Source organism: Alligator sinensis, unplaced genomic scaffold (genome assembly GCF_000455745.1).
Source record: "Alligator sinensis unplaced genomic scaffold, ASM45574v1 scaffold923_2, whole genome shotgun sequence".
Classification (NCBI taxonomy): domain Eukaryota; kingdom Metazoa; phylum Chordata; order Crocodylia; family Alligatoridae; genus Alligator; species Alligator sinensis.
The window spans coordinates 551,712-563,285 of NW_005842589.1; the positions used below are offsets into that span (position 1 = coordinate 551,712).

General features: G+C 40.8%; 1 protein-coding gene across 5 annotated transcripts in view; it reads right to left on the reverse strand.

Moving 5' to 3' along the window:
* ROBO1 (roundabout guidance receptor 1) overlaps nucleotides 1–11,574 on the reverse strand; it is a 461,057-nt gene that overhangs the window by 156,141 nt on the left and 293,342 nt on the right. For all 5 annotated transcript variants that reach the window (XM_025214559.1, XM_006032830.2, XM_025214558.1 and 2 more), the window contains exon 3: nucleotides 9,298–9,455. In XM_025214559.1, the coding sequence (XP_025070344.1) occupies nucleotides 9,298–9,455 (158 nt within the window). The remainder of the gene's footprint in view (nucleotides 1–9,297; nucleotides 9,456–11,574) is intronic.

The following is an 11,574-nucleotide window of genomic DNA, read 5'->3' on the forward strand; positions in this document are numbered from 1 at the left end:
AGAACTAGGATGAGTAGAAGTTGATGAGGGAACCACATAGATGGTGAGAAGCAGGAGAGGAGACATATCAGTGTTTGTGTGAAACCTGCCTCTTGAACCTTTAAAAAAAAAAATTAAAATATAGTTTGAAGTGAAATGAATTACTTATGTGTGGTTTCTTTTTTAACCACTGCTTGGCATGTTGTGTACTTCATACGTAATCCCATTGGAACTTCTAGAAATTAGTGACTTGATTATACAGTGAATATGCATTTTGCAGCAATTGAGTTTACTTGGGTCAGGAAAAACATGAAATGAAATATGGAAGAAAAAACCGAAGAAAATAAGAAAATGGCAGAAAGAGCTGACAGAAAGAAAAAAAGAACTCACAGCAAGAACGCAACTCTGCATATTGATAGCATTGGAGAAGCTCTTCCAGTCCCAGAAATCCAGAACTTAAATGTTTACATTTTATATGTATATGTGCATAGACAGACGGACAGAAAGAGAGATTTATTTACACACATGCACGTCTGTAAATAAAATCTTTATTCTCACACAAGAGATGTCCACAGATTCCCTTCCATCAGTGTTTGTTGCCTCATCCTTAATGCATCTCCGCAGTACAATTTTCACCACTGCAATTTATCTTCTAAATAAAGGTATCTGAATAGAGATGGGACTAATTTCTACTCTGCCTGCACCCCAGCTCTGGAATTAGAAACAACCAGTTTTATTACTATGCATAGTAGTATCTTCTGAGTTTTTTCTGTTATGACAAAGATCACATTAGGAACTAGGTAGTTTTACTCCTGTGAAAAGCACAATGAGTTTGAGAACAGCTTCCAAAGAATGCTGAATACAGTCCTTTTTCAACAATTAATTAGCAAGCACATTGTGGCAAACAGACAAAATACTTCTGAGTGGATGCCAGCTTTTATGGAGCAATTTATTCCAACAGAAGATTACAGGCATATTTTTGAATCTGTCAATATTTTAATCACCCAGTTACATAAATATAATATTTTGTAAGACACACAGACTGTATTATACTTCTGACGTTATTTAAAGGTCACGTTTAAAATAGCAATATACAATTCAAGCTAAAAAGTGGTTCAGATAACAGTGTCATTCAAAAATGCTGATGTCACAGAACAGCCATACATAAAAACAATAAAAACCTGAATTATTCATTTCACATCTTGGATCTTAAAACCTACAAATCTGGAACATAGAAAGACGAGTAGCTTCTCAGCATTTTTCTTTTAAAAACTCAAATGAGGATGGTTCAGGATAAATGACAGATAAGAGTTAATAAGAGGTGGGGGGTGGGGCGGGGAACTGCATGCAGAGTATTGCACCCATATTACAATGCAAGAGTTTGGCTTTCCTCATTAAAATTAGGAGCAATTATTCTTATGTGCCACCATCCCCTTTTATGCATCTGTAAAAGATTTTACTTATTTAAAAAAAAAAAAATTACTATGCCCTCTTTTTTTTTTTCTAGCACCTACACTATTACTTCACATAAAAAATTAAGAGGCATTCTGAAGAATGGTCTATGGGTTGTGTGAAATAAGTGAAAATAGAAGAATCCTGATTTCGCCCAACTTTACTTTTGATCTGTTCTAGGTGCTTGCCACTGCTAAGCAACTTTTCTGTATATAGTTTCCCATGTGAAAAAGAGTGAGGATTAGAATTGTTTATGCTATTCTGTGGTTGTGGGTGACGATGGCTATTCACTAAACATCGTTTACATTCACATGGCTTACTTCAAGTTGCATGAGCACAGAGTAGAAGGCAACATGTACAAGTGTTTGCCACTCCTGAGAGCCACATGGGGGAAACCAGTTTAAGTAACTCGGGGGGGGGGATTGCCTGGTTAGAGGGAGGAATAGGGGTTAAAACAAGCCCTGGGTCAGAGAGAATAGTGCAGCCCTGGTGCTAACCTGAGTGATTGGGCTTTTCCAGCCCTGAGGCTGTGCTCTGAAGGTGTACAGGTGTTCCATAGATTGGTTAGGTTGATATAAATGTAACAGGTGTATGTACCCTTTGTGAGTGTGCCTTTTTAAGTAAGTATTGCCACCAAAACAAAAGCCAATGTTTTGAGTAAAAGTGAAGGCCTACATGGTTATTGACCCAATATCAACAACAAAAACAACATCAAACAGTGCAGGCTCAGAAAGGTTGCTTAGTTAGAATATTATATATTTTTTTGTCCTAGGTGCTCCCCTTTTTAACGCTAGTGAGGGTGCACTCAAAATATGCCACATAATGAAAAAACTAGGACTTAGGAAAAAGTCTCCAGAGAAGTATTTTAGTTGTCAAATGACTGATGCAAAGTATGTCCATACTCTGGTGCTCTCAGTTTCTCTAATGGGAAGTAATGTTACTGGGACAAAATTTGAAAAAAATGTTTTTTTTTAAATGTTCAGAAACAGAAAACAGAGCTATTCCCCTGGTTGTACTTAAGGCTACACCTGTTGGCCTATCCAACTGTACAGGAAGACTTCATGATTTCCACCATATATCCCCCATGGGGAAAAAAACTAATTGGATACAGAACATATCACCTGTTTTGCTTTGACATTATGACAACAAATTTTAGATTCAACAAATTACGTTAAAGATAAACATTTCCCCCATGTTAGATGGTCTTTTCTGCTTCATTTGGAATACACAAACAAGGATTAACCAGATTTACAAGCATATGCTTTCATACTGTGGTGTAAAGAATACACTGGAGAGAAATCATGTTTCGCTCCAATGCACTGAGAAAATTGCTCTTGGACCCATTTTTCTATAAACAAGGAGACAAAATGTTTAGACAGAGATTCTTCACACAGCGCATCAGGCAAACTCCATAGAAACATGATTAGCAGTGATTCTTAGCCTTCTTAGACTTGAGGCATACCTAATTTGGCTCGAGGCACACCTCAGAAAGTGCCAAGTATTATTTTTCACTTGCTTTTTGACTACAGAAAAATAATAGAATAATTCTGTTGCTAAGAATTCAGAAGGACCACAACAGGTCAGGACATTCTTAACACTATGAGTTCCTATCTGAAATCTCTGGGTTTATCTTGGAAATCAGACTTACATGTGTTAACATTGTATGGCACACTGCAGCACCCTCAAAAAGGTCTCAAGTTACCCCATGGTACCAGGGCAACCTGGCTGAGAATCACTGGTGTATGGTGATCAGACTACAATGAAGTCTAAGAAAAAAAACTGAATCTAGTAGAATTGTAGTCATGACATGTAGATGTCTTTTTATATATACACACACACACACACACACACACACACACACACACACAGTCACCAATAACTAACTAATCAATAACTAAATTCATTTGTACTCTCTTACCATGTTTCTTCCATTTATTTCTCTCCAGAACCTTAAACACATGCAATTTTTTTTTTGCTCTAATAAACAAAAATATGCAAAGACCCCATTTATTACCATGCCATCTAAAAAACCCGACTCATTTTGTTAAGTAGGTTGGATACCTACCTGGCTAGACTCATTTGAGTCCCGTTTTTTGTTTAGGGTTCTTTTGTTGTTCTCCCGCCCTGGCGGGGGGTCGGGCTAGAAGATCTATTAGGTCCCTTCCGACCCTAAAACTATGAAACTATGAAGTTTACTGGGACAAAATTATATTTCTTTTTCTTGCATTCCACAGGATTGTGTCCAACTTGGATCTTATTTAACGATTACTTTAAAAATTAAGTAGTTCCAATACAAAATTTATGAAACTGGTTTCATGATGTCAGGTTTGCCCCAGAAACCAAACTATTGCTTGCTTTCTGCTGCCTGAAAATCATCTATCATCTAAAGTTGAGAAGTTCTACCCCAAGACTACCACTTCTGCTACTGAAAGGAAAGGAATTTTTCAGATTGTAAAAGCTTTGGGTTGATGTTTTAGATATGATGGTCCAGGAAAAATGGAGGGAAGGATTTTCACTGTGAAACCCGAGGAAGAATACCATGGTATCTGAAAGCTTATCTGTGTTCCTCTGTACTAGGTAACTGGTCCAATAAAAAACAACCCACAAAATATCTTACCTCTTCGATTGTGAAGGCATTAACATAGGGCAGGACTTCTCAGTGGGTGTGTCTACACATACATTTGATCTTGGATCAGTTTACTTGCAATTAAACTACTCGCGGATAAACACTCCTGGGCAGGTGTCTACACAAGCAGGGAAGTGGGAGCAGATCTGCTGCTAATGGCAGCAAACTACTCCTGCTTCCTGAGGCCCTGCAATGGGGCCCTGTCACCACCAGGGGGAGCTTTCGGTGTTAGCCCAGGACAGGCTGCCCCTGCGGGTCTGCGTGTTGCCAGGACGGAGACAATGCCCCCCTACCCCAGCAGCAGGGAGCTCCTGGCCCTGGCTCCACAATCCAGGGCACAGGACTTGGAAAGAGCTGCAGGGGAGAGGCAGGTCCCAGTCCCCCATGCCATCCATCAGTGGGGCAACTAGCACCTAGCTTGCTGCTAGCTGCCCCACCAGCAGATTGGGCCAGGGGGTGAAACCTAACTCAACCCTGCAGCTCTTTCCAAGCCCCATGCCCCTATCACCTGATTGGGGCACAGGGCTGAGACCTGCCCCTGACCAGGACAGTAGCTGGGGAGGCTGTTCCCTGTTCAGGTCCATAAGCATGGAGCTGGGTGGGGAAAAGGCTCGGGAGCTTGTTCCCTGCCCAGGTGTATGAGCGCAGAGCTGGGTAGAGAACAGGCTGGGGAGCTTGTTCCCCACTCTGCTCCCCACCCAGTTCTGTGCTCATGGAGCTAAGCAGGGAACGGGCTCCCTAGTCTGTTCATCACCCAGCTCCATACTCACAGAGCTGAGTGGGGAACAAGCTCCCCAGCCTTTTCCCCACCCACCTTCGCGATCATGGCCCTGGGTGGGGAACGGGCTCCCTAGCCTATTGTACTAGGGAGATGAGCAACTCTTACTGTCGGCCCCGCAACACCAAAGCTAGCACTGGGACATAAGGATCTCCCAGTTCCCCAATCCCTGATCACAATCTTAGGGCAAAAGGCTTGGCTCTCCCTCCTGTCAGGGCAGGTGAACATAGTCTCTGCCCAGGCTCCAGTGCCAGAGCCTACCCTGGCAGCAGGCAGCTCCCAGCACAGGGAGTAATTTCCCACCCCCTTATGGCTGGCTGACCAGGAGCAGATTTGCTACCAGTCTGGTGTCTACACAAGAGCTACTGTGCCATTACTAATCACAAGTAAATTTGCTACTTGCATTTGCAGGTTAGTCAAGTTTACTGTAAGCATGTGCTTACTGACTAGTTAAGTTTACTGTGATTAGTTAAGTGCTTAGTTAAGTTTACTGCGAAGTAAGCATGTGGGTGTGTAAATGCACATACTTACTGCATAGTAAACTACACGACTTCACAGTAAAGCATCTTGTGTAGACATGCCCAGTAAAGAGGTGAACTGAAAAAACCCATGTTCTAAAAAAGTGATTCTTCAATGTTTATACATGTAATGCCTCCAGGTATCTACATGCTTCAGTCACCATTTCCTACTTACACTTGCTTTAAATGGCATTTAGTTGGTGCGTCGACACAAGATGTTTATTGTGGAGTTGCCTAGTTAGCTCTGCAGTAAATGTCTTGGCATGTACACATGCAACCCTATTTGGCCACAGGAAAATAATAAACTCCACAGCAAGTTACTACTTACAAAATACAAGTGCTATCCTGATGTGAAGTTTTTCCACGCACAGCAATACATGTATAGACACTGATCCGGCTGGCTGGGGCATTCAGTGCAGGGGGCTAGCCTGACACGGGAGTACCCTCAGGCCCCAGCCAGTCCCTCTGCAGCACATTGTGTCGAGTTGGAGCAGCCCTGGGCTTGCAGGAATACCTCCTGGGCACTCTGCCAGCCCAGGCTGCTCTGACCCAGATCAATGTCCTATGGTCCTGGGCACATATGTAAACATGGAGCCCAGGAGCAAGAAATTCTGGTGCTATATACATCAGAGTATATTGATGCAAATTAACTGCATGTGTAGATGCACCCAAATAATTTTTTTTATTTCCAGTCATTTAAGTCTACGTTAAGTCCTAGACCTTAAATGCTGGAGGCTGCTAGTGAGAGAGGAACAGCAGAAAAGACCCTGGTCATACCCAGTTCACTCTCCCCTTCATCATCCACTCTCTGCCACTGTGTGACACAGGATACTGGGAAAGATAGACCTATTGTCTGACCCAGTAAATAGCAATTCCTATGTTCTTATGTTCTTTGTTTTTTTCTCAGTATAGAAACCTCAAAATAATAGTAACTCTGGAAACATCACCAGCACTTTCAAAAGTAGTATCTACACATTCTTTCACTCTTTTGTAGACATACACATTTGTATATACCATTTTAACTTTTGGCCTGCGTGCTCCTGCAATTCTACTTTTTTAAAATGGGGACGCAACTCCTGTCTTCTAAATAATGGCTGAAATCTTGGTCCCATTAATATCAACAAGAGTTCTGCCACTGATTTAAGTGGATCCAAGATTTCAATCAACTTACAGCACAAGTATGTTATACCCTGTAAGAAGTGACTGACCTTTTTTCTGACTAAAGTGTATCCATTGTTTTAAAGCACATCTCTTTGCTAATATTTTCACCATTGTAATGGTTTAGCTCTCTTACTCAATTCTAAAACCAAAGTGGGAATGACTTATGCAGCATTATGTCATCTATCCAAACTTGTCCAAAATAAAGTTGTCAATATTTCTTTTTACCTTGCTCTCCTTTAGCCTGCTGTCCAGCCCAGGTCCCTATTTCCCTTTGTTTCTAAGCTATCACCAAGAAAATGCACTTTGTTACTGCAAAGCTGTAAAGACATACAACTGAGTGTTTATTTATCCCGCTTGGCAAGATTCCCTACAGCTGTATATAAATGGGAATCTGCATTACAATGTCATTTCAGTTCCTTCTCTGTTTGAGAAAGAAACCATGATATTAATAGTACTGTTTCAGACAATGCCAGGCAAATATGACGCAAATTAATTCACTTGAACTTACCATCTCAGCAACATTAATTTACACCTCTAAAAACAAACACTCAGCACAAGACAATATCTGAATCAAGTTTATTTCTAGACTTGATATCAAATATCCTCCTCCTCCCTTTTTCTTCCTGTTTGTTTTTAGAAACAAAGCAGATAACACAAAATAATTCTGGCAGGTGGGAAAATGGTAGAGTGCTAGTTAGCTGGCACAGTATATAATAACCATAAACCAAGGACAGACTTAGGGGCTCTTTCTCTACAACAAGTACTGATTTGAAACTATCAAAAAGCACAGGTGGTGTTGCCAGCCTAGGACAGTAGCCTTTGTTCTGGGCGTGTCTTTGTTCTCACAGGTGGGAGAAGAGTGCTTTGAAAGTGCAACAACAAAAAGTGCCACATTAAAGAACACCTGAAATTCCTACCATAGAAATACACTGCACCAACATGCAGCTCAAGTTTAGAATGCGTTTCACAGAGCAACAATATTGTTTTGATCTTCTGTTTTTCTATATTTGGCAGGACTTGTCATTGTATATTGAAAAAGAAATAAACAAATGTTTTTAAAGTAAAACTGGAAGGGATTTCATTTTTAGCAAGAGATAAGTACAGATTCTACAGAATTTTTTAAATAATTATCAATCTCATAGTTGTTATGGGCTAGAAGGGACCTTACAGATGATCAGGTTCAGCCCCCCTGCACTTGGGCAGGAAAGACCACTGGGATCAGACAACCCCAGCAAGATGGAAAATGTGAAAATATAAAGCCTTCATTATATACCATTGCAATTCTCTAGGACTAAATAGCTAAGCTTTGTTTTTCCTTTAAGAGGAACACAAAAACAACAAGCAATTTAGATGTCAAAAAGCAATGGCAATTTTGAAAGGAGGGTGCTGGGTTTTAATGCTTTCGGTGATTACAATATTCATTCATCTCAGCAGATGATTAAGGTTTAATAGTATATATCTTCTGCCTCATTTTACATAAGCTTAAGGTAGTAATTCACATGATACTCAGATCTTTATAAAATGTAAAGTTTCAGATGTTTCCCAGCCAATATAGATGGATGTCTTGTATCACTGTGTTGGCAGTGTATATATTTCTGACCCCTGTATTAATTTGGATTTGTGCAGCCATTTAGACACAATGAATTATTGTTTTACCTCTCATAAATTAGAAGAATAATAGTTTTCTGATATTAGAACAGTGGTTCTCAATCTTTTTAAAGTCAATGCACTGCTCAGACTTGAGGCACCCCTCCATAATTTCTGTGAATTGAGTAGCATCCCATTTCAAAAACTGATTCATCACAGGGTTTACTGCCTTGCAAAGTGGGCTAGCAGTGGGGCTAGGGGACAGGAGCAGCTAAGCAGGGAGAGCCTGAGCCTACCCACATCTGCTTCTCTCCTTCTGAAGATTGAAACTGTCTTTATCTGCTTAATTCCTCACACTTCCTACAGTACTCTTCAAAGGATTTTGCAGCGCCCCTGGGTACCCCAGCATCCTGGTTAAGAAAAACTGTTTTAGAAGCTTCTTTCTCCATACTTTGGAATAACTGGTGCATTATAGTTGTTAACCTACACACACTAATGTGTATGAAAACTCCTTTAATGAGAAAACTGAATAAGTGAAGAGAGTGTTATCTTCCTAAAGAAAAGTGACTGTATCCCAAAAGCCTTATTATCCTTCCTAATCTACTTCACAACTCTACTGTGGGAGGTATAGCAGAGCCATTTCAAAGGATTTTTTTTCAAAAAGTAAATAGGCTTACCTATGCTACTTACTGACAGTTCATCTTCACCACTAGAGAACAACTTAGTTTGGAAGTCTACTGTATAGACCCAAGACAATAAAAGTAATCAAGAGAAAGAAAGACTATGTGACAGTGGAAAATGTAATGACTTTTATTTTCATGAGCTACAGTTTGCAACAAACTCTCAACCTAAACGTGGGGATGGAGGAGTTGGTTGATCATAATCATTCCTCACAAATAGAAATGCTCAATCCCCCTTCCCCTCCCCTCCCGTCCCGTCCCAAGAGACAGCATAAATCTGAAGTTAGACAGGATCCATTTCCAGCTATGTGCAAATGAGGTTTGCCTCCTGGGGCATGCAGAGTAGGAACAGAAGGGGAGAGAATAAAGAATGGCAGAAGGTCAGCATGCTCACCACACTAATAACATGTATATCAGTTTGGTTTGCCCTGGTATATTGTAAATAGAAAGATAGTTAAGGGGAAAGGAGAGAGATTTGCAAAGAACTGTGTTTTTCGCTCTCTCTCTAATACTTACTGTGATTCTTTCATCTCTGTCATCCAGAGGGGACCCATCTTTTTTCCAGGAAATCGTGGGTTCTGGATGGCCTCTTGGGGGCTGGCATTCCATCACAGCAGGCTCACCCACTGCTACCATTACATCTGAAGGGTTTTGTCTGAAGTCATCTCGTAGTACTAGAAGAATAAAATGAAAAAATAGTAGTAACACTTTAGTGTACACATCAGACAGCAAAACACTCTGGCCTTCACTGGCCACTTTAACAAGATGTTATTTTGTTAAAAAGGGAAGTGAATATTTAAACTGTGTGATCATTTTGGCTGCAAGGATAATCTCTGCTCATTTTCACATTGTAGCAGACAGAATTGCCTGGAGCTGATTTGTCTGTTACAAATATTTATGTCTGGAACATGGTGGGGGCAGGGGGATAGGGACTTTCTCTTGAAGAGCCCTCATCTATGGAGTCTGCTCTCTTTTGTGACCTGTCTGAGCCTGAGTCTGGGAGATTGATGCAGTATGTTTGCTGATTTCACCAATAGTTGCATGGTTTGGGGACATCAGCTTTGTGCCCATCACCTTTGGCCATCACCCAAAACACTGGCTCAAGAGCAGAAAACTATTCTTAAACCCTGTGCCAAAAAAGCAGCATTAAGTCTAATCTAAATTTAAATATTTTCATAAATTCATGGATTATAGAGTCGGAAGGGACCACAATGAATCATCGTGTCCGACCCCCTGCCCCTGGCAGGAAAGAGGACCGAGGTCAGATGACCCCAGCCGGGTGACTATCTAGCCTCCTCTTGAAGATCTCCAAGTTAGGTGATAGCACCACCTCTCTTGGAAGCCCATTGCAGATTCTGGCCACCCTTACTGTAAAAAATGTCTTCCTAATGTCTAACCTAAATCTACTCTCCACTAGTTTGCACCCATTATTCCTAGTTACTCACTGGGGCGCTCTGGTAAATAGCACATCACCAATTCCCTGTTGTCCTCGCTTGATAAACTTGTAGGTGGCTACAAGGTCTCCCCTCAGCTGTCACTTGTGAAAGCTGAAGAGATCCAAATTCACCTTTCAGTAAAGATGAATCTATATTGGTAGTTATTTCCATTAATGTGAGCCCTGTGTTAGATGAGCTTTTCTTTAAAATGAGTTTCAGTGAAAATAGTTTCAGCAAGTCAGTGTTATGGCAAAGTGTATTAAAGCCGAAGAACTCTGTGGTACGGATAAATACGGGCCAACTCAAAGTGCAATTTCATGGATTTCATGGAAATCGTGAAATTTGCATGATGTTCAAAAAATCTGGGGGGAGGGAGAGGTGGGGAACTTACTAGAAATAAAATGCTGGCACTCCAGTAGCAGTCCTCCCACCTGCAGGGGGGAAGGGGCACAAAGCAGAGCAGGCAAGATGGCTGTTGCTTTAGCCTCTTGCCACTGATTGGCTGAGGGAGCTGCCTATCATACGGCCACACCCCTCTCCACCAACCAGCAGTGAGAAGCAGGGCCACATGATAGATAGCCCTGTCAACCAATCAGCAGCGAGGGACAGCACCATCGTGACAAGCCCATGAAAATGGTGGCCAGCCCTGCGATCTGCCCACAAAATCAGCCACCTGCCTCCTTGTAGTAGACCCCTCCTGATAGAGCACATGGAAGTGCCAGTGAGTTATCTGGCACTAGTTCTATTCTGACATGATAAAAAATCTTTTTGGAGTATCACTAATACAGTGCCAAGAGTCATATCACTTATATATGACCCATATAAAAAACAGAGAGATATTTAAAAGGAGACATTGTAAAACCACACACACACACAAATCAAGCAAAACCTTAAGTGCTTTTCAAGTCCAGAAGACCTAATAAATTTAAGATGAAAACCTATCAGATAGCACCTTGGCTAGCTTTTAACACCTTTGAAACAAAAAGAGAAGTTCAATACTTCATAAAAGCAAATTACTTGAGTAATTTCTACACTTGTTAGGCTTAGATCAGCTTTACAAGGGAAGTAACTTGTCTGTAAACTGAGAGCTTTCACAAATTAACCAATGCATAATAAAATGCCTTAGCAGGACATCAAAGGTCCAGGCCAAAGATACATCAAAATATTTTTTCCCATTTACTATGAATGATTTTGACTCTATAGTTACATAATGAAAAGCTAACAAAATGTAATCCATTAAAGATTACTCTGCAGATAGTGGTCATGTAATTATTTTTGCAGCTGTAAAGTAGATACATACTTCAGTTTTGCCTCAGGCCCTGGCATAAAGTTATAAATTTTAAGATTTCTTCTCCTG